Genomic DNA, 24810 nt, shown 5'->3' with positions numbered 1-24810 from the left:
GAATGTCAATCAAGATCCGGGGGCGCTATTTCAATTTTCACCTCAGGCAGCAGAAAAGCTAGGATCGGCCATGTATGGCACAGAATACCCCTAGTTCACTATCACCTGGTGGAGACCCTGAGCATACCAACAGTGCCAGCCCATTCACATATCTGAACTATGTGGAACGGATTCCATGGTCACCCATTGATTTGAAGGAGTGGAGTGTAATTCTACATTACATTCATAAATGTATAGGTGCTGCAGCTTCCAGCAGGTCGGTGGAGGTTTACAGCAGCCAGACCCTGGTGATAATCTGATCACTGAAGGGGGTTGCCCTTGGTAGAAAATACTTTTTATATCACTCTCATATATATATATTTCTAGAACTGGAAATATGTGAGATAAAATAACAGGTAACTTTCTTTCTGTATTCCCATTGAAGACAGTAGTAGTTAGCATCTCCCCAACCTGAAATGGCTGACAACAGGCACAATACATATACATCAGACTGGGTCGCTTGTCCCTTTATCTCTGCTGTGAACTTTCGTGTTATAGCGCCATCTAGTGCCTAGGATAAAAACCGCGTATGAACAGATATCATGTTATCCATAAATACACATAATGAAAAATCTACAATGCTCCTATTAAACCTCGCTGTGAACACAACGAGCATGCGCATTAAGATTTTAAAAAAAAATCACAACCACAAATAAAAAAATTCAAACAGGCAACGGGATAAGGGTCCATCAATGCATCCTTAAAACATCGATTGGGCGGTGTGGAACAACTTGAAATAATGTCTTCCAGAAAAAGAGAAATAACCGTTTCTCGCCACAAAACGTAAGCGAGGCGTGACACGCATGATCCGCCTCATACTCCTCCCTCCGGGAGAGCGGGGTTTCCGGGATGGAGCCGGATGTTAGGGTTTGAATTTTTGAAGCAGTTTGAACACAGAAGGGGAGAGACAGAGAAAGCGGAGGAGATCAGGTCCCTGTGTGGGAGAGCGCTGCTCCGGGTACGTACTTCTGCCGCACCGAGTGCTGTCCATACTCCTCGTTATGTCACTGTAGATGGCTCGTCTTTAACTTGTTGACAATCATTTACAGCACCCTGACTTGTGTTTATATTCTATACAGGTGACCACAGCACCCTGACTTGTGTTTATATATTATACCGGTGACCACAGCACCCTGACTTGTGTTTATATTCTATACAGGTGACCACAGCACCCTGACTTGTGTTTATATACTATACAGGTGACCACAGCACCCTGACTTGTGTTTATATATTATACCGGTGACCACAGCACCCTGACTTGTGTTTATATTCTATACAGGTGACCACAGCACCCTGACTTGTGTTTATATACTATACCGGTGACCACAGCACCCTGACTTGTGTTTATATACTATACAGGTGACCACAGCACCCTGACTTGTGTTTATATATTATACAGGTGACCACAGCACCCTGACTTGTTTATATATTATACAGGTGACCACAGCACCCTGACTTGTGTTTATATACTATACCGGTGACCACAGCACCCTGACTTGTGTTTATATATTATACAGGTGACCACAGCACCCTGACTTGTGTTTATATATTATACCGGTGACCACAGCACCCTGACTTGTGTTTATATACTATACAGGTGACCACAGCACCCTGACTTGTGTTTATATTCTATACAGGTGACCACAGCACCCTGACTTGTGTTTATATACTATACAGGTGACCACAGCACCCTGACTTGTGTTTATATATTATACAGGTGACCACAGCACCCTGACTTGTTTATATATTATACAGGTGACCACAGCACCCTGACTTGTGTTTTATATACTATACCGGTGACCACAGCACCCTGACTTGTGTTTATATACTATACCGGTGACCACAGCACCCTGACTTGTGTTTATATACTATACAGGTGACCACAGCACCCTGACTTGTGTTTATATATTATACCGGTGACCACAGCACCCTGACTTGTGTTTATATACTATACCTGTGACCACAGCACCCTGACTTGTGTTTATATACTATACCGGTGACCACAGCACCCTGACTTGTGTTTATATATTATACAGGTGACCACAGCACCCTGACTTGTGTTTATATACTATACCGGTGACCACAGCACCCTGACTTGTGTTTATATACTATACCGGTGACCACAGCACCCTGACTTGTGTTTATATATTATACAGGTGACCACAGCACCCTGACTTGTGTTTATATACTATACCGGTGACCACAGCACCCTGACTTGTGTTTATATATTATACAGGTGACCACAGCACCCTGACTTGTGTTTATATACTATACCGGTGACCACAGCACCCTGACTTGTGTTTATATATTATACAGGTGACCACAGCACCCTGACTTGTGTTTATATACTATACCGGTGACCACAGCACCCTGACTTGTGTTTATATATTATACAGGTGACCACAGCACCCTGACTTGTGTTTATATACTATACAGGTGACCACAGCACCCTGACTTGTGTTTATATACTATACCGGTGACCACAGCACCCTGACTTGTGTTTATATATTATACAGGTGACCACAGCACCCTGACTTGTGTTTATATACTATACCGGTGACCACAGCACCCTGACTTGTGTTTATATACTATACAGGTGACCACAGCACCCTGACTTGTGTTTATATAGTATACAGGTGACCACAGCACCCTGACTTGTGTTTATATACTATACCGGTGACCACAGCACCCTGACTTGTGTTTTATATACTATACCGGTGACCACAGCACCCTGACTTGTGTTTTATATACTATACAGGTGACCACAGCACCCTGACTTGTGTTTATATATTATACCGGTGACCACAGCACCCTGACTTGTGTTTATATACTATACCGGTGACCACAGCACCCTGACTTGTGTTTATATACTATACCGGTGACCACAGCACCCTGACTTGTGTTTATATACTATACCGGTGACCACAGCACCCTGACTTGTGCTATTTGGTGTCACCAGCATACCACCCGTATTTACGTACCCTTTTTCTCTGCACTAATCGGGAGCCCCTTCTCTCTATCAGGATAGAGAGAAGGGGCAGCCCTTTCGGGCAGAGTTTCCGCAGCGTTTGAAAGTAAAAAAAATGTATACGTACCCTGGCCGTTGTCTTGGTGACGCGTCCCTCTTTTGACATCCAGTCCGACCTCTCTGGATGACGCGGCAGTCCATGTGACCGCTGCAGCCTGTGCTTGGCTTGTGATTGGCTGCAGCTGTCACTTGGACTGAATTGTCATCCTGGGAGGTCAGACTGGAGGAAGAAGCCGGGAGTTATCGGTAAGTCAGAACTTTTTTTTTTTTTTTACACGTTCACGTATATTGGGATCGGAAGTCACTGTCCAGGGTGCTGAACCAGTTTAACTCTTTCAGCACCCTGGACAGTGACTGTCTCCTGCCGGGTTCGGTCAAAACGAGTTCGGCCGAACCCGGTGAAGTTCGGTTCGCTCATCTCTAAGACACTCCGTTCGGATGTTTGTAAACAGAAAAGCACTTGTTGCTTTTCTGTTTACATTCAGTTTGACAGCTCTTGCGCGGATCACGCAGTTCGCACGGAAGTGCTTCCGTGCGACCTTCGTGGTTTTCACGCACCCATTGACTTCAATGGGTGCGTGATGCGTGAAAAACGCACGATTATAGAACATGTCGTGAGTTTTACGCAACGCACTCGCGCTGCGCAAAAATCACGCATTGTCTGCACTGCCCCATAGAGTAATATAGGCGCGTCGCACGCGCGTATATTACGCTCGTGTAAATGAGGCCTAAAACACGAACAGACACAAACATAACTTACCTGCTCCTGCCGCCGTTCCCTCCGCTCCTAGTCCTTGCTTCTGAACATATGTCCGGAAGCCGCGACCGGAAGTAGTCATCTTACTGTCCGGCCACAACTTCCGGTCCACATGAAAATGGCGCCGGATGTCGCTCAGCCGAAGACATTCCTTTTGGACTGTGTGGGAGCGGCGCATGCGCCGTTCCCACACAGACGGCGTACACTATAGTGAATGGAACTGCTCCCGTTCGCATTCTCTATGGGGATGTACGTGCCGTATTCCATCTCTGTAAAAGCAAATTTATATAAAAAAAAAAATTTGCGACACCTGTCCTTTAAAGAGGCTCTGTCACATCCAGGGAGGTGGGGCCAGATGTCAAGAGAGGCGCGTCACCAAGGACGCGTCACCAAGGCAACGGCCGGGAAGTTCTCGGTAAGTACGAACCTCTTTTTTTTTTTTAAACAGGTTACTCGATATGGTGATCGGAATTCACTGTCGAGGGTGCTGAAAGAGTTACTGCCGATCAGTTAACTCTTTCAGCACCCTGGACAGTGACTGACGTCGACTAGCCTCATCTCTATGATGGCGGCTGCGCGAAAATCACGCAGCCGCGCATCATACACTGATGACACACGGAGCTGTCAAGTGCCTTTTTGCGCACGCAAAACGCTGCGTTTTTTTGCGTGCGCAAAACGCACACGCTCGTGTAAATGAGGCCTTACTGTGTGATTACCACTGTATCTAATCCTCCTACACTGTGCATTCGCTCAAAAAATGGCGGCACACAGTGTAGGAGGTTTGAACATTCAACCCTCTCCTTTCTCCTGGCACTAGCATGTGTAGCACTAGCCAGGATAAAGGAGGGGGTATTGTTTGAGCACACTAGAGCGCGTGTGTCTTCTCCAATTTTGCAGCATAAAGCAATGAGGTTGCTTTACCACATGCCAATGCTGCAATTTTGGGAATTGCTCCCTCTAGTGACCAGCGCATGGAAATGTTATAAATTAGAATCGAATTTATAATATTTCCTGACTTGTGAAAAAATTAGACCAATGTGTAATGTATATACTGACTTTAACTAAAAAAATAAAATAAATTCTAGCGACACATTCCCTTTAACTCTTTCAGCACCCTGGATATTGACTATCCCCTGACGTGACCTAGCAACGCTCCCGCAATTACAGGTGCACACACGTAGCCACCCGTGATTACGGAAGTCCCATAGACCATAAGCATACGGGGAGGTACCCGTGTGCCAATAGAAGTTCATGGGCCCGTAATTATGAGCATTTTTACGTTCGTGTGCATCAGGCCTTAGCAAGGATCTCATGGTCCGCCTGCTTGTTTTCACATGGACGTACTGAAGTCATAAAATTCAAAGTACTGAGTGTATTTTAGAGTTTGCAGTATATGAAAATGTGTCCCCTTAGGACCTGTTCACACAGTTTTTTTTTTTTAAATGTGGAAAATGCGCAAAAAAAACATCCAAAAATGCCTCCCATTGACTTCAATGTGAGGTGGAGGCGTTTTTTTCCCGCAAGCGGTAAGAAACGCTCGCGGAAGAGAGAAGCAACCTGCCCTATCTCCAGGTGTTTACGCCTATGACCTTCCATTAACATAAATAGGAGGCAGAGAAGGCGTATTTCACAGAGTTTCTGCCCGTGGCGCTCAATGGGCGTGAGCGAAAAACGCAGCGAAAGTCGCGCAAACGGCGTGCAGGCAGATCAAAATCTGCCTCAAAATTCCAAATGGAATTTTGAGGCAGAATTCTCTGCCTGCAAAAAACTGTGTGAACTCAGCCTAACCACCTACAATAAATACTGAACGTTTAAAAAAAACATTCCACAATTTTTTGGGGAGTGATGGTGACGCATGAATCTGCTCTTTTAGCCCTTGTATTCAGTGTGTCACGATAAAGCTCAACAAGAGTATGAACAACCAGTGTCTCCTGTTTGCTACATTCACACGACCGTGAAAATAAATGGCCATTAAAAACGGATCAACTGTCAGTTTTTCATGGCCATTTTGCATATATGGAATGTAAACTCAAGCACTCCTTAGGTCAATATGCAGAAAATAGATTTAATTCAAATGAGGCACTATACAGAGATCAGTAACGTTTCGGCCACAATCCGGTCGAAATGTTACTTACGTGCTACTTTAGTGCATACATTGCTCTAAGGCCTCATTTACACGAGCGTAATATACGCGCGTGCTTTTCACGCGTGTCGTACGCACCTATATTACTCTATGGGGCAGTTTAGACGATGCGTGAATTTTGCGCAGCGTGAGTGCGTTGCGTAAAACTCACGACATGTTCTATAATAGTGCGTTTTTCACGCACCCATTGAAGTCAATGGGTGCGTGAAAGCAACGCATGGCACACGGACGCTACTGCGTTGCATGCGCGAAAATCACGCAAGAGCTGTTAAAAGGATGAATGTAAACAGAAAAGCACCACGTGCTTTTCTGTTTACAAACATCCAAACGGAGTGTCAAATTAGAGATGAGCGCACCGAACTTAACCGGGTTCGGCCGAACTCGTTTTGACCGAACCCGGCAAAAAATTTTCGGGTACGCGCCGTCAGGAGACAGTCACTGCCCACGGTGCTGAAAGACTTAAACTGTTTCAGCACCATGGACAGTGACTTTCGATCACAATATACATATACGTGTAAAAAAAAAACAGAAGTTCGGACTTACCGATAAGTCCCGGCTCCTTCCTCCAGTCCGACCTCCCGGGATGACAATTCAGGCCAAGTGACAGCTGCAGCCAATCACAGGCCAAGCACAGCCTGCAGCCAATCACAGGCTGCAGCGGTCTCATGGACTGCCGTGTCATCCTGGGAGGTGGGGCCGGATGACAAGAGAGCGACGCGTCACCAAGGCAACGGCCGGGAGACCGGACTGGAGGAAGCAGGCAGTTCATGGTAAGTTTGAACATCTTTTTTTATTCACAGGTTGGTGTATATTGTGATCGGAACTCACTGTCGAGGGTGCTGAAAGAGGTACTGCCGATCAGTTAGCTCTTTCAGCACCTTGGACAGTGACGGGCGTCGACTAGCCTCATCTCTATGATGGCGGCTGCGCGAAAATCGCGCAGCCGCGCATCATACACGGATGACACACGGAGCTGTCAAATGCCTTTTGCGCGCGCAAAACGCAGCGTATTTTGCGCGCGCAAAACGCACACGCTCGTGTAAATCAGGCCTAAGAGGGAGACTAAACATGTCTTACGTTTACTATGCTCAAATAACCACTGTTCTTCCAAAGTATATAGTGACTTTTGTGCATTCTACAATATATATTTAAATCATAGATTCGCTATCTATAGGACCACAAGTGGCCCACATATCTATCTTTTCATAATTTTTTTTCTTCCTCTGATTACATATTTTGCATGTGATTGTTATAGATATGATAAATGTTTTTCAGGTTCTCCTTACATGACCACTCTATATGTGATTAATAATTTTATGTTTACTTTAATGTGCATATTGTTTCTGCATTTATTTGCAGAGTTTGACAAAGGCCGAAATGTTACTGATCTCTGTATATTGCCTCATTCGAATTAAATCTATTTTCTGCATATTGACCTAAGGAGTGCTTGAGTTTATCTTCTAAATATAGATGGGGTGGGAACCCTCCTCATAGCACCCAGACAACCTGCAGAGTGCCACAGATTTGATCTTTAGGCTGGGTTCACACGACCTATTTTCAGGCGTAAACGAGGCGTATTATGCCTCGATTTACGCCTGAAAATAGGGCTACAATACGTCGGCAAACATCTGCCCATTCATTTGAATGGATTTGCCGACGTACTGTGCAGACGACCTGTAATTTACACGCTGTCAAACGGCGACGCGTAAATTGACTGCCTCGGCAAAGAAGTGCAGGACACTTCTTTGCAACGTAATTTGAGCCGTTCTTCATTGAACTCAATGAAGAGCAGCTCAAGATTTACGAGCGTCACAGACGCCTCACATTATACGAGGAGGAGCTTTTACGGCTGAAACGAGGCAGCTGTTTTCTCCTGAAAACAGTGTCATTTCAGCCGTAAAAGCCTCTCACCGTGTGCACATACCCTTACTTTGCATATATGGACAGTAACGCCAGGGGTTTCTCCAGTAGCTCCCCTACAAGGAGCTACAGCAGCGCTTTCTCAGGGGGGGGGGGTGCCATCTACGGCGCTATCTACAGGGGGGATCAGAGGGAGACACGAGTCACCGGCCAGAGATCTTGCGATGCTCCCCATAGCTTCCCCCACACGGTATAATGCCCCCATAGCTTCCCCCACACGGTATGATGCCCCCATAGCTTCCCCCACACGGTATGATGCCCCCACAGCTTCCCCCACGCGGTATGATGCCCCCACAGCTTCCCCCACGCGGTATGATGCCCCCCACAGCTTCCCCCACGCGGTATGATGCCCCCCACAGCTTCCCCCACGCGGTATGATGCCCCCACAGCTTCCCCCACGCGGTATGATGCCCCCACAGCTGCCCCCACGCGGTATGATGCCCCCACAGCTGCCCCCACGCGGTATGATGCCCCCACAGCTGCCCCCACAGCTGCCCCCACGCGGTATGATGCCCCCACGCGGTATGATGCCCCCACGCGGTATGATGCCCCCACGCGGTATGATGCCCCCACGCGGTATGATGCCCCCACAGCTGCCCCACACGGTATGATGCCCCCACGCGGTATGATGCCCCCACATCTGCCCCCACGCGGTATGATGCCCCCACAGCTGCCCGCACCCGCTATGATGCCCCCACACGGTATGATGCCGGTTTAGCTTCCCCCCCCGCACCCGGTATGATGCCCCTATAGCTGCCCGCACCCGCTATGATGCCCCTATAGCTGCCCGCACCCGCTATGATGCCCCTATAGCTGCCCGCACCCGCTATGATGCCCCTATAGCTGCCCGCACCCGCTATGATGCCCCTATAGCTGCCCGCTATGATGCCCCTATAGCTGCCCGCACCCGCTATGATGCCCCTATAGATGCCCGCACACGCTATGATACCCCTATAGATGCCCGCACACGCTATGATACCCCTATAGCTGCCCCCAACACGGTATGATACCCCTATAGCTGCCCCCAACACGGTATGATGCCCCCATAGTTGCCCCTCACTATAATGCCCTGCTGCTGCAGCTAATCACAAACTGCAATGGTCACATGGGAGAAAACGTCATGCAAGGAGGCCAGCTCTGCGAGGAGTGATGCTTCGGTATGGGAGACCTGGAGGAGGTGAGTTTGGTATTTTTTTCTACCCTCATCTGGTGTCTGCAGCAGCAAATCCGGGTTAAAATTTGCACCAAATAAAGCACGAATTGGTCCAGATTTTCAGGCGAAATTCCCTGTGGTAATTGGGTTGGTCTAAACAGCATCTTTCACACTCTCTAACATATACAGCGCTGAGTGCAGCACTGGTTTTCTGTTCCTGCTAGCCACCCGTGTTCCCCTGCAATCGGCCCCGTTCGTTTCAGTGACCTATAAGAGTAGAATATAAGTGGGCGGTCCCCTGCGCTCAGTGTCTATGACAGAGATTCAGCTGGGCAATGGCTGGTAAGTTGTCCAGCTTGTTTTATATGTTAGAGGACATCTTTAAAGGGATATGAGGGGGGTTCTGAGTTAGTAAAGGGGGTACCTCTGTTCAGGACTCATCTATTATTCCAATCAGAGTGCAGCTGGCCCTCCATAATATTACAGAGCAAAGCCATTGATTTAATTGTCATGTAACACTTCATTTCTTACGTGGCTGCCTGGAAATTGATATGCCTGTTTAAGTGTTGTACACAGCTGCACACGAGTTCCGCACGCGCACCCTCACACACACTACAGCTAATAATTGGCCAGTATACAGTGAATAAACTATTTATTTTATTTGTTAGGTAAAATCAGGAAAAACCTTTTCAAGGCAGGGAACTACATTATTAAAATGGTAAATATCTGCACATACAAGTCACCATATGCGGACAATAATATACATTTTTACTTATTTGTTTGCAGGAGTCTTAAAGTTGAGTCAATATGAGCGACTCCAGCCATTCATCCACAGTGAGCTTGCGTAAGTATACCTGGTTCATTGGTTAGCAAATATTTTCTTTTTGAAGTTTTACACAATCACTTATTTTGCCTTTTTACCCAAAGTTCTATGGGGTCCTTGACCTGGCATCTGTCGTCACTCTGTAGGTTGTTATGTATTGCAGTGTATTGCGGAAGCGATCTAACAATTCCATTTTCAAGTCTCCCAGTGGGACTAAAAAATAAAGTAAAAATAAATGTACCGTAATTAAGTTTTGGACAATATACAAAGAAAAAAATATGTAATGTTCAAAAAACACCCGTTTGGCTGTGTTGACATCAGCATTGCTTTCCGTCCGGGGAACCCCTCAACGGAAAGGCAAATGGAAATTTTAGTTTCCGTTTGCATCACCATTGATCTCAATGTGGTGACGGAACCTTTGCTAATGGTTGTCGTCTGTCACGGTTGTGTAAGGGTTCCATTTTGACGATCTCAATAGCGCAGTCAACGCTGATGTGAACTGGCCCTTTCCCATTTTTTAAATAAAACAATATAAACAGTAAACAGAAAAACAAAACCGTTTTGGATCTCCGAATCTGGTAGCGCAAAACAATTATTATTATTTTTTTACTAATTCGTAGAGCATAAAGAAAAATGTGGTATTTCCATAATCGTATTGACTCGCAGCACCACCCCCTCCCTTGTAGATAGCACCCCCCTTCCTTGAAGATCCCGCCTCTGTAGCTCCCCCTAGGAGCTGAATCCTCGGCCAGAGGTTGCCGATGCTTTGGCCGGGGATTCAGCTCCTAGTGGGTGCTACAGCGGTACGATCTACAAGGGGGGGGGTTGTGGTGCGATGTACAAGGGGGGTGGTGTGGTGCGATCTGCAAGGGGATGCTATCTACAGCGGGGCAGTATCTACAGGACGGTGTGGCTATGTACTAGGAGTACCTGCTTCCCCATGGACCTGCTGTTCCGTACTTATCATTTTGTTCAATAAAGAACAGCAGTTCCATGGGGAAGCAGAGACAGAACTGGGCGGACCAGGCAGTGATGAGGCGAGGGGAGCTTCCACTTGCCCCTTCCCCTTGCGCCACTAATCGATTCTGTTAAACAGAATCGTGAGAGTCCTGAGGACGAATTAATCGCATTGCCCTAGTGTATGATGCTGACGAATCAGCATCATCCACTTCTCTTCGTTACCACCCAGCTTCTGGCAGTTCACAGACACACAGCGTGTCCTCGCTCATCCGAAGTGATGAAGTTCCTGTGGGAGGAAGTGAGTGACGTCACAGTGTGATCTCGCGAGGACACGCTGTGTGTCTGTGCACTGCCAGAAGCTGGGTGGTAATGAAGAGAAGTGGATGATGCTGATTCGTCAGCATCATACACTTCTATTCACAACGCCCAGCTAGTAAAACTAGTAAAAACGTCCAGATGTACACACACAATACACGCCCACTTGGACATAACTTTAAACACGCCCAGTTGTACTTAAAGGGAATGTGTTGCCAGAAAAACATGTTTGTTTTTTTTTAATTAAACATTTAGTGTGTGGGTGATTAAACATTGTTCAAATTTATTTATTTTTTTTCACGAGTCAGGAAATATTATAAATTAATTCTAATTTATAATATTTCCCATTTCTGGTCACTAGATGGAGCTATTCCCAAAATTGCAGCATTGCAAAATTGGGTAAAAAGCCCTCGCTCTAGTGAGCTCTCAGCATCCCCCCCCCCTCCTTTATCCTAGCTAGTGCCGGGATAAACGAGGGGTTTGAACGGTGTAACCTCCTACACTGTGTGTCGCCATTTTTTGAGCTAACACACAGTGTAGTAGGTTTACATACAGTAGTAAACAAACACGAACATACATTGAAATATCTTACCTGCTCCTCCCGCCGCGGCTCCCTCCGGCCCGTCCGCTCCGTCTGCTGCCGCTGGTCCAAGTGCACAAGTCCGGAAGCCGCGACCGGAAGTAGTAATATTACTGCCGGTCGCGACTTCCGGTCCACAGGAAAATGGCGCCGGACGGCGCCAATTTCAAATTGGACTGTGTGGGAGCGGCGCATGCGCAGTTCCCACACAGACGCCGTACACACAAGTGAATGGGACGGGAGCTGTTCGCAGTCCCTATGGGACTGTGGCTGCCGTATTCCATGTCTGTATGTGTCGTTAATCGACACATACAGAAATGGAACAAAAAATGGCAGCCCCCATAGGGAAGAAAAAGTGTAAAAATAAGAAAAAGTAAAACACAAACACACAAATATAAACGTTTTTAATAAAGCACTAACATCTTTAACATATAAAAAAATAATTTGTGATGACACTGTTCCTTTAAGAAAGGCTCATTTGCATAAATATAAAAATGGTCATAACTTGACCAAAAATGCTCGTTTTTGAAAAAAAAAAACACGTTACTCTTATCTACATTGCAGCGCCGATCAGCTGCAATAGGAGATAGGGGTTTGAAAATCTGGTGACAGAGCCTCTTTAACCCTCCTTGGCCACTTTTGACCTTCCTGACAGAGCCTCATTAACCCCTTCAGGGCAAAGCTCATTTTGGCCTTCAGGACTAGCCCCATTTTTTTTCAAATCTGACATGTTTCAGTTTATGTGGTAATAACGTCGGAATGCTTTTACCTATCCAAGCGATTCTGGGATTGTTTTTCTCGTGACACATTGGACTTTGTTACTGGCAAAATGTTCTTGATTACATTCAATATTTAATTGTGAAAAACACCAAAATTTTGTGAAACATTGCAAAAATTTGCATTTTTCTAAATTTAAATGTATCTACTTGTAAAACAGGCAGTAATACCACACAAAGTTGTTGCTAATTAACATCCCCCATATGTCCATAGATTGGCATCGTTTTTTGAACAGCCTTTTATTTTTCTAGGACGTTACCAGGCTTAGAACTTTAGCAGCAATTTCTCACATTTCAAGAAAATTTCAAGTCTATTTTTACAGGGGCCAGTTCAGATATGAAGAGGCTTTGAGGGCCTTATATATTAGAAACCCCCAATAAGTAACCCCATTTTAAAAACGTCACCCCTCAAAATATTCAAAACAGCATTTAGAAAGTTTCTTAACCCTTTAGACGTTTCACAGGAATTAAACCAAAGTAGAGGTGAAGTTTACACATTTCATATTGTTTTTTTTGTTTTTTTTTTTGCAGAATTTCATTTTTAATAAAAAGATTTGTAACACAATGTTTTACCAGAGAAACACAACTCAATATTTATTGCCCAGGTTCTGCAGTTTTAGGAAATAGCCCATATGTGGCCCTAGTGTGATACTGGACTGAAGCACCGGCCTCAGAAGCAAAGGAGCACCTAGTGGATTTTGGGGCCTTCTTTTTATTAGAATATATTTTAGGCACCATGTCTGGTTTGAAGGGCTCTTGCCAGAACAGTGGAAATCCCCAAAACTGACTCAATTTTGGAAAGTACACCAATTGAGGAAATTATCTAGGGGTATAGTGAGCATTTTGACCCCACAGGTTCATTGCAGAAATTATTGTAAGTAGGCTGTGAAAATTAAAATCTAAATTTGTTCAAAAAAATCGAGGTTTAGTTAATTTTTTCCACAAGGACTAAAGGAGAAAAAGCAGCACAAAATTTGTAAAACAATTTCTCCCGAGTAAAACAATTCCCCATATGTGGTAATAAACGGCTGTTTGGACACACGGCAGGGCTTAGAAGGGAAAGAGCGCTATTTGGCTTTTGGAGCTCATTTTTAGCAGGAATGGTTTGCGGAGGCCATGTCACATTTGCAAAGCCCCAGAGGGACCAAAACAGTGAAAACACCCAAAAAGTGACTCCATTTAGGAAACTACACCCCCTTGAGGAATTCATCTAGGGGTGTTGTGAGCATTTTGGCCCCACAGGTGTTTCATAGAATTTATTAGAATTGGGCAGTGAAAATAAAAACAATCCTTTTTCTTCAATAAGATGTAGTTTTGACTCAAAATTTTTCATTTTCTCAACAAATAAAGTAAAAAAAAAAAAGAACCCCAACATTTGCAAAGCAATTTCTCCAGAGTACGGCAATACCCCATATGTGGTCATAAACTGCTTTTTGGGCACACGGCAGGGCTCAGAAGGGAAGGAGTGGCGTTTGGCGTGCAGATTTTGCTGGATTGTTTTCTGACCGCCTATGGGACCAAAACAATGTAAATCCCCCAGAAGTGACCCCATTTTGTAAACTGCACCCCTCAAGGTATTTACTTAGAGGTGTAGTGAGCATGTTAAGCCCGCAGGTGTTTTGCAGAAATTAGTGTGCAATTGATGTTGCAGAGTGAAAATGGTATTTTTTTTTTCCCATAGATATGCCAATATGTGGTGCCCGGCTTGTGTCACCATGAAAAGACAGCTCTCTAATTATTATGCTGTATTTCCCAGTTTTAGAATCACCCTACATGTGGTCCTAATCATTTGCCTGGACGTTCAAACAGGCTCAGGAGTGAAAGAGTACCATGTAAAATTGAAGCCTTGGCGATTTACAAAGTATTGGTTCACAATTGCATGTCTGATGTGAAATAACAAAAGAAACCCCTGAGAAGTGACCCCATTTTGGAAACGACATCCCTCAAAGCATTTATTAAGGGGTATAGTGAGCATTTTCACGCCACAGGTCTTTTCCATAAATGAATGTGCTACGGATGGTGCAAAGTAAAAATTTCCCTAGATCTGCCATTTCAGTGGCAAATATGTCATGCCCAGTTTGTGCCACTGGAGACACACATCCCAAAAGGGATGGCTAAAAGGGTTCTCCCGGGTATGGCGATGCCATATATGTGGAAGTAAACTGCTGTTTGGGCACGCTGTAGGGTACAGAGGGGAGGTAGCGCTATTTGGCTTTTGGAGCGTGAATTTTGCTTGGTAGTAGTTTTGTTTGAGTATTACTGGTGTTTCCGTTTATAATGTGGGGATACATGTAAGCTGGGCAGAGTACATCAGGGGCATAGTCAGGTGGTATAATAATGGGGTAAAAAAACAATAAAATAATCCATAGATGTGGGTTACGCTGTGAAGCAATCCTTTTTGCACAGGCCAGTGTCATACTGATATATGGTCCTTCCTTATCCCCCTTTTGGTCCACAATATGCACCCTTGAGGTTTGGGGAGTTTTGCTTGGAAAGTGTTGTCATGGTATAATACGGGCGCCCTCGCTTCCAGCAGATATGTTTGGGCCCCCCTTCCTTGTTCCATAATTTTAGGGCCTTGATAAATCGCCTCTGGCAGGCCCCCACAGATCATGTACTGATGACCTATCCGGTGGATAGGTCATCAGTTGTCAGAAGCTATAAAATATTTTTTTCATAGCCTTAGTGGTATGAGGGCTGTTGTTTTGCAGGACTAGCTATAGTTATTATTGGTACCATTTTGGGGTACGTTTGATCACTTCGTATCCTATTTTTTGGGAGACCAGGTGACCAAAAAACTACAATTCTGGTATAGTTTCTCAGCTTTTTTTTTTTTTATACAGCATTCACCATGCGTTTATAAATTACATGTTAACTTTATTATCAGTCCGATTTCGGCGATACCTAATTTATAGCACTTTTTTATGTTTTACAACTTTTGCACATTAAAACATTATTTTTACAAAATAATATTTTTTTCTGTGGCCAAGTTGTGAGAACCATAACGGTCTAATTTTTTCATCGACTGAGCTGTATGATGGCTTTTTTTTTTGCGTGACGAGCTATAATTTTTATATATACCATTTTTGGATACATGCGACTTTTTGATCACTTTTTATGTTATACACTACCGTTCAAAAGTTTAGGGTCACTTACAAATTTCCTTATTTTTGAAAGAAAAGCACAGTTTTTTTCAATGAAGATAACATTAAATTAATCAGAAATACACTCTATACATTGTTAATGTGCTAAATGACTATTCTAGCTGCAAACGTCTGGTTTTTAATGCAATATCTACATAGGTGTATAGAGGCCCATTTCCAGCAACCATCACTCCAGTGTTCTAATGGTACATTGTGTTTGCTAACTATGTTAGAAGGCTAATGGATGATTAGAAAACACTTGAAAACCCTTGTGCATTTATGTTAGCACCGCTGTAAACAGTTTTGCTGTTTAGAGGAGCTATAAAACTGACCTTCCTTTGAGCTAGTTGAGAATCTGGAGCATTACATTTGTGGGTTCGATTAAACTCTCAAAATGGCTAGAAAAAGAGAGCTTTCATGTGAAACTCGACAGTCTATTCTTGTTCTTAGAAGTGAAGGCTATTCCATGCGAGAAATTGCCAAGAAACGGAAGATTTCCTACAACGGTGTGTACTACTCCCTTCAGAGGACAGCACACACAGGCTCTAACCAGAGTAGAAAGAGAAGTGGGAGGTCCTCAACTGGCAGCTTCATTAAATAGTACCCGCAAAACGCCAGAGTCAACGTCTACAATGAGGAGGCGACTCCGGGATGCTGGCCTTCAGGGCAGGGTGGCAAAGAAAAAGCCATATCTGAGACTGGCTAATAAAAGGAAAAGATTAATATGGGCAAAAGCACACAGACATTGGACAGAGGAAGATTGGAAAAAAGTGTTATGGACAGACTAATCGAAGTTTGAGGTGTTTGGATCACACAGTAGAACATTTGTGAGACGCAGAGCAACTGAAAAGATGCTGGAAGAGTGCCTGACGCCATCTGTCAAGAGCATGGTGGAGGTAATGTGATGGTCTGGGGTTGCTTTGGTGCTGGTAAAGTGGGAGATTTGTACAAAGTAAAAGGGATTTTGAATAAGGAAGGCTATCACTCCATTTTGCAACGCCATGCCATACCCTGTGGACAGCGCTTGATTGGAGCCAATTTCATCCTACAACAGGACAGTGACCCAAAGCACACCTCCAAATTATGCAAGAACTATTTAGGGAAGAAGCAGGCAGCTGGTATTCTATCTGTAATGGAGTGGCCAGCGCAGTCACCAGATCTCAACCCCATAGAGCTGTTGTGGGAGCAGCTTGACCGTATGGTACGCAAGAAGTGCCCATCAAGCCAATCCAACTTGTGGGAGGGCCTTCTGGAAGCATGGGGTGAAATTTCTCCCGATTACCTCAGCAAATTAACAGCTAAAATGGCAAAGGTCTGCAATGCTGTAATTGCTGCAAATGGAGCATTCTTTGACGAAAGCAATCTTTGAAGCAGAAAATTATTATTTCAAATAAAAATCATTATTACTAACCTTGTCAATGTCTTGACTATATTTTCTAGTCCTTTGGCAACTCATTTGATAAATATAAGTGTGAGTTTTCATGGAAAACACAATTGTCTGGGTGAACCCAAAATTTTGAACGGTAGTGTATATTATTTCCGTTACTTATATAGCGCCAACATATTACGCAGCGCTGTACAGAGGTCCTCTTTTTTACTGTCCCCATTGGGGCTGACAATCTAAATTATACCAATATTTGTAGGTAAAAGAGACCAAAAAACAGAAATTCTGGTTATAGCCTTTTAAGTGTTTTTATTTTTTTATGCTGTTCACTGCGTGGAATAAATAACATAATATTTTTATAGCTTAGGTCGTGGCGATACCAAATAATTTTTTTTCAATAATAAGGGAAAAGGGCGATTTTGTATTTTATTTTCTTACTTGAAACTTCTGTTTTCAAGCTTTTTTTTAATTTTTTTTTACGCTTGCTTTTTTTTTTTCCCCCAAGTCCCACTAGGGGACTTGAAGGTCCAACTGTCTGATTAGTTTTTTTTTCTACTACATTTCACGACCTATGTAGTGTAATGTATTAGATCTGTCAGTCATTAACGGACAGCAAGCCAATTGGGATTCGCCTCCTGGCGGGGCCTAGTCGGTTTTCGTAATGTCAGAGCGGGAGTGCATTGTTAGGCCTCCTGTTGCACAGCAGCAGTCGGCAGCCCTGACTGCACCGCAGGGCTGCCAACCTGCTTGCAACCTCTAAGATGCAGCGTTCTCTCTCTTTCAATCGCTTCATCAAAGGGGCTCCGGTAACATACAGCTGACATCCACCACTGATGACGCCGGCGCCATCTTGTCGACGGCTATGAAAGCCTTTCAGGCTCCGCATCCGGACGGGGCCTGGAAGTCTTTCGTGCTAGGCAGACCGGGATGCCAGTATTAGGCCTCCGGTTGCCATTGCAGTCACAGGAGCCCCAACTATTTCATTGCTCGGGTGTCGATGAGCTGCAAACAACTTAAATGCAGCGATCGCTTTTGACCGCTGCATTTAAGGGGTTAGAGAGACTCTGTCACCACATTATAAGTGCCCTATCTCCTACATAAGGAGATGGGTGCTGTAATGTAGGTGACAGTAATGCTTTTTATTTAGAAAAAATCCACTTTGAGCGTATTTTTTTTTTTGCTTTATGCTAATGAGTTTCTTAATGCCCAAGTGGGCGTGTTTTACTTAAGACCAAGTGGGCGTTGTACAGAGGAGTGTATGACGCTGACCAATCAGCATCATACACTTCTCTCCATTCATTTACACTGCACTAGCGATCTAGTTATATTGTTATGTGCAGCTACATACAGAACAACACTAACATTACTGTAGTGTCCTGATAATGAATATACATCACTACAAGCCAGGACGTGATGTTTATTCAGAATCCTGACACTTCTGAATCTTTTCTGTGAGATTCCAGCAAGGCAAGCGTAATCTCGGGAGATTACGATGGAAACTGTCATTTCAAACGAGATTACGCTTGCCTTGCTGGAATCTCACAGAAAAGATTCAGAAGGGTCAGGATTCTGAATAAACATCACGTCCAGGCTGGTAGTGATGTATATTCATTATCAGGACACTGCAGTAATGTTAGTGTTTGTGTATGTAGCTGCACATAACGATATATATCGCTAGTGCAGTGTAAATGAATGGAGAGAAGTGTATGACACTGATTGGTCAGCATCATACACTCCTCCTTGGTCTAAAGTAAAACACGCCCACTTGGGCATTAAGAAACTCATTAGCATAAAGCTAAAAATTGCTCATAAAGTGGTTTCAAATAGTTTTTCTAAATAAAAAGCATTACAGTCACCTACATTATAGCGCCGATCTCCTTATGTAGGAGATAGGGAAATTATAATGTAGTGACAGAGCCTCTTTAATGGCGGGGATCTAAGCTAATTTTGGTCCCCGCCATTACAGCTGGATGTCAGCTGTAATACACTGCTGACATCCGGCGATGATGGCACCGACTCCGCTTCTGAGCCGAGTCGTATGGATGCATCAAAATTCGGGAAGCACTAGCTTTCCATGACGTATCCATACAACAAATGTTGGGAAAGGCTTAAACTCCGACCAGAGATGTGCGGAGCCCTAAAGCGACCCTCTGTTCCCAAGACAACATTTTAAATATGACTATGTATATGGAGAAATAATACCTGGTGCCCTCCCGTTGCCAACCTATGCCGTGGCTTCGCTGTTTTAGCATCCACTCTGTGCTGTCCTAAAATGGCCGCATCTCTATTTAGACTAAAAGTCCGAGACATTCACACTGTTCTCGGATTGGCCAGAGTTGCTCACGTGAGCAGTTCTGTCCATTCCGTGAATAGACGCAGTGTCTGAGACTCAGTGTGGGAAGCACTATCGCCATTTTGAGATGACAGCGGGGACCCTAAAACGGCAGATCCACTGCATAGGGGGGCAACTGGAGGGCACGAGGTAATATTACTCCATGTACCCCATCTTAGTTATAATTTTGTGCTGAGATGGATTTTTGAAGTTGTAAGCTTAGTGTTCATCATAGGAAAGATATCAGGGCTGTTATTGGACGACATGCAGGAGTATATAACACAAAATAATATTCTAAGTGATGACTACCATGGTTTTAGAATTTTCAGTCAAATCTCTTTGTTTTTGTATTTGGCTGGAAAGAGGGTTACCGTAAGTATGTTGCTGGGTGTTTTTGTATTATCTTTGTAAAACCTACTCCTAGTATATGCGGTACATTTTTACACCATAAAACCAACTCTTTATGATTTGTGTCCTAACAGCCTGCAAGCTATGTGGACGTGAAGATGACTGCATTGAAAAATACGGGGAAAAAAAAACCTACAAAGAACACAACTTCACTTTACATTATTGCTGTCTGGTGAGTATACAAGACATGATGATGTTTAAAGAGGACCTGTCACCAGGTTCTACAAAGTGAGTAAGTCGTCTTAACTAACAGTCGCGGTGTTTGTCCTGTACTGGTGTGTCCCCCCCCCCCCCCCCCCGTTGCTGAGCTATGGATCCCTCTTTATTTAGCAGCCAATGTGGAAATAACTTGCTGGCTAGTCAAGCGGCTATTAGGTAAGACTACTAACTCATTTTGTATGACCTATTGACAGGTCCTCTTTAAGCATACCTAACTGTCAGGTGACTTTCAGAATAAGCTGTCATATGTGTGTACATGAGAAATAACACTATGCCCATTATATGACTTGTTTTCTGTATTTTTTATTTTTTTTTACAAATGGAGAGAACTTGATGTGAATGATTTTTTTTCTTAGCTTCTTTCTAGCGGCATCTGGCAAAGGGGCAATGACGATGAGGGTGTATATGGATTCCTTGTCGATGACATTAAGAAAGAATTAAACAGAGCTAGGAAATTGGTAAGTTTAAAATTTTAATATATTTTAAGTCTAATTCCAGTTATATCTAAGCGAGAAACATGTCACAAGATGGTATTGGTGTGCTGTGACTCCCACCAATTGCTAGAGAGAAAGGTCTGCACTGCTTGTTGGCATGCTGTACTTATTGAGTTCTGTTAGTCTCTATCGGCTTCACTTGGGAACGGCGAAGATGTGGGAAAAGATGGCTAGAAGATTGATTGAGTGTTTAACCTGTTCGCGCACCACAACGTAATAGCACGTCGTGGTGCGGGTGTTATGTTTGGAGTGGGCTCATCCGCTGAACATGCGCTGTAGGCAGCGGGTGTCAGCTGTGTATTTCAGCTGACACCCGGGACTAACGGCCAGGAACAGCAATCGTGCTGTTTCTGGCCGTTCAACCCCTTAAATTCTGCAATCACGAGGGCACCCCCTCAGAAAGCTCATTGGCGCCTCCACAACTTTATCAGGGGTGCCGATGGTTGTCATGGCAGGCCATGAGCCTAATGAAGGCCCGCAGAACTGCCTTTCTTCATCTCCTGTTAAGCCCTGCCTCTGGCAAGACTTCACAGGAGCCTGTAGCAATGACCATATACTGCAATACATTAGTATTGTATTGCAGTGTATTGTACTAACAATCACAGGTTCAAGTCCCTAGGAGGACTAATTGAACGTGTAAAAAAATGTTTTAAAAAAAGTTTAGTAGTGTAAAAAAAAAATCCTCTGAAGTAATGTAAAAAAGAAACAAAATTGGTATCACAGCTCCATAGAAGTCCGAACTATTACAATATACCATTATTTAACCCACACGGTGAACACAATATAAATTAAACCGCCAGAAACACAGTTTTTTGGTTACTTCATCTCCCACAATTTTTTTTTATAAAAAGTGATCAAAAAGTCTTATGTAGCACAAAATGGTACCGATAAAAACAACCGCTCGCCCCACAAAAAAATAAGCCCTCATAATGCTCAATCAACAGAAAAATATAAAAGTTATGGCTCCCAGAATGTAGCGACAAAACAAATATTTAATTTTTAACAATTCGCTTCTTCCTTGTAAAAGTAGTAAAAGACAAAAAAAACAATTTGGTATCGCTGTAATCATATTGACCGGTAGAATAAAGTTAACATTCCATTTTTACCGTACGTTGAAAGTCGTAAAAACGATACGTTACTGCTTTTTTTCTTATTCCACCCCCACAAAGATATTTTTTCAGTTAACCACTACATTATATGGTACATTAAATTGTGCCGTGAAAAACTACAACTCGTCCCGCAAAAAAACAAGCCCTCATATGGCATTATCAACAGAGAAATAAAAAAAACTTATGACTTTTGTAAGGTGGGGAAGAAAAAATTAAAATGTAAATCCAGAAGATGTCTGTCCTGAAAGGTTTAAACTAGGGAATGGGGGGGGGGAGCAATTACTGTATAGGTATGGAGGACAACATAGCTAGTGAGCTGGGGCTGAGAAATTAACATGGGGGTGGAATAGAGGAATGGGCTAGAACAGTTAATAGGAATCAGAAGAAAAGTGTTACGGATAAATATATAAAGTGCATGTACAGTGAAGGAAATAAGTATTTGATCCCTTGCTGATTTTGTAAGTTAGCCCACTGTCAAAGACATGAACAGTCTAGAATTTTTAGGCTAGGTTAACTTTACCAGTGAGAGATAGATTATATAAAAAAAAAAAAAAACAGAAAATCACATTGTCAAAATTATATATATTTATTTGCATTGTGCACAGAGAAATAAGTATTTGATCCCTTTGCCAAACAAGACTTAATATTTGGTGGCAAAACCCTTGTTGGCAAGCACAGCAGTCAGACGTTTTTGGTAGTTGATGATGAGGTTTGCACACATGTTAGATGGAATTTTGGCCCACTCCTCTTTGCAGATCATCTGTAAATCATTAAGATTTCGAGGCTGTCGCTTGGCAACTCGGATTTTCAGCTCCCTCCATAAGTTTTCGATGGGATTAAGGTCTGGAGACTGGCTAGGCCACTCCATGACCTTAATGTGCTTCTTTTTGAGCCACTCTTTTGTTGCCTTGGCTGTATGTTTCGGGTCATTGTCGTGCTGGAAGACCCAGCCACGAGCCATTTTTAATGTCCTGGTGGAGGGAAGGACGTTGTCACTCAGGATTTGACGGTACATGGCTCCATCCATTCTCCCATTGATGCGGTGAAGTAGTCCTGTGCCCTTAGCAGAGAAACACCCCCAAAACATAATGTTTCCACCTCCATGCTTGACAGTGGGGACGGTGTTCTTTGGGTCATAGGCATTTCTCTTCCTCCAAACACAGCGAGTTGAGTTAATGCCAAAGAGCTCAATTTTAGTCTCATCTGACCACAGCACCTTCTCCCAATCACTCTCAGAATCATCCAGATGTTCATTTGCAAACTTCAGACGGGCCTGTACATGTGCCTTCTTGAGCAGGGTGACCTTGCGAGCACTGCAGGATTTTAATCCATTACGGTGTAATGTGTTACCAATGGTTTTCTTGGTGACTGTGGTCCCAGCTGCCTTGAGATCATTAACAAGTTCCCCCCGTGTAGTTTTCGGCTGAGCTCTCACCTTCCTCAGGATCAAGGATACCCCACGAGGTGAGATTTTGCATGGAGCCCCAGATCGATGTCGATTGACAGTCATTTTGTATGTCTTCCATTTTCTTACTATTGCACCAACAGTTGTCCCCTTCTCACCCAGCGTCTTACTTATGGTTTTGTAGCCCATTCCAGCCTTGTGCAGGTCTATGATCTTGTCCCTGACCTCCTTAGAAAGCTCTTTGGTCTTGCCCATGTTGTAGAGGTTAGAGTCAGACTGATTAATTGAGTCTGTGGACAGGAGTCTTTTATACAGGTGACCATTTAAGACAGCTGCCTTTAATGCAGGCACCAAGTTGATTTGGAGCGTGTAACTGGTCTGGAGGAGGCTGAACTCTTAATGGTTGGTAAGGGATCAAATACTTATTTCTCTGTGCACAATGCAAATAAATATATATAATTTTGACTATGTGATTTTCTGTTTTTTTTTAAATATATAATCTATCTCTCACTGGTAAAATTAACCTAGCCTAAAAATTCTAGACTGTTCATGACTTTGACAGTGGGCAAACTTACAAAATCCGCAAGGGATCAAATACTTATTTCCTTCACTGTATAACAATGCCAGAAGCCTCAATAACAAGATTGAGGAGTTAGAGTTGATAATGCTGGAGGAGAATAGTAACATAGTGGAGAGAAGTGAGAAATGGCTGGATGATCTATATGACTGGGCTGCTAATATTCAGGGTTACAGTCTGTTTAGGAATGATAGTACTAATAAGAAATCGTATGTGTAAAAAAAAAAAGTGACATTTATGTTTTTAGTCGTATAAAAAAAAAAAAAAGCCTTTTCTCGTTTTCCTCAAGTTAATTAAAAAAATAAAAAAAAGTTTACAAAATTAGTATCGCTGTGTCTGTAAAAGTCTGAACTATTACTATATAGTGGTGTTTAACGCGCACGGTGAACGCCGTAAAAAATAAAAATGTAAAAAGACAAAATTGGCTGATAAAAATGTTGTACGTACCAAAATATGGTACCAATAGAAACTACAACTCCTCCCGCAAAAAATAAGCCCACACGCCACTCTCTTGAAGGAAAAATAAAAAAGTTATGGCTCTTGGAAGGCGGGGAGTGAAAAACAAAATTTAAAAATCAGTGTCTCTGTCCTGAAGGGGTTAATGTTTATAAATGACCTTGTAGAGGGGTTACAGAGTATAATTTCAGTATTTGCAGATGATACTAAGCTCTGTAAAGTAATCTACACAGAGGAGGATAATGTAATACTACAAAGGGAATTTGGGAAGCTGGAGATTTGGGCACAGAAATGGCAAATGAAGTTTAATGTGGATAAATGTAAGGTTATGAACTTGGGCCGAGGAACCAGATTTTATATTTATGCTTTAAATGGTAAAACACTGGATAAAACTGCTAATGAAAAATATTTGTGGATATTGGTGGACAGTACATTTACATTCAGCAACCAGTACCAGGCAGCTGCTGCCAAGGCAAATAAAATCATGGGATGCATCAAAAGAGGCATAGATGATCGTGACAAGAACATAGTTTTGCCTCTACAAATCTCTAGTCAGACCACATATGGAATATTGTGTACAATTTTGGGCTCCTGTGTATAAGAAGGACATGGCTGAACTAGAACGGGTGCAAAGAAGGGCGACCAAGGTAATTAAGGGAATGGGCCGAGTGCAGTACCAAGAAAGGTTATCAAACTTGGGACTATTCAGTTTAGAAAAAAGACAGCTTAGGGGCGATCTAATTACAATATACAAATATATATTTGGACAGTACAGAGATCTTTCTAATG

At 43.4% G+C, this 24810-nt stretch overlaps 1 protein-coding gene across 1 annotated transcript in view; it reads left to right on the top strand.

Annotated features, from left to right (window-relative positions):
* The first annotated feature begins 819 nt into the window (after positions 1–819).
* The window catches only part of G2E3 (G2/M-phase specific E3 ubiquitin protein ligase), a 95349-nt gene continuing 71358 nt past the window's right edge, over positions 820–24810 (top strand). Inside the window, exons 1-4 of the mRNA XM_075844936.1 lie at positions 820–997; positions 9827–9884; positions 19836–19933; positions 20337–20438. Coding sequence (XP_075701051.1) covers positions 9848–9884; positions 19836–19933; positions 20337–20438 — 237 coding nt within the window. The 5' untranslated portion in view covers positions 820–997; positions 9827–9847. The remainder of the gene's footprint in view (positions 998–9826; positions 9885–19835; positions 19934–20336; positions 20439–24810) is intronic.

This window comes from Rhinoderma darwinii, chromosome 12, assembly GCF_050947455.1.
Source record: "Rhinoderma darwinii isolate aRhiDar2 chromosome 12, aRhiDar2.hap1, whole genome shotgun sequence".
Lineage (NCBI taxonomy): Eukaryota > Metazoa > Chordata > Amphibia > Anura > Rhinodermatidae > Rhinoderma > Rhinoderma darwinii.
Note: the sequence above shows the minus strand (reverse complement) of the source record. Positions and strands in the feature narration are given on the sequence as shown.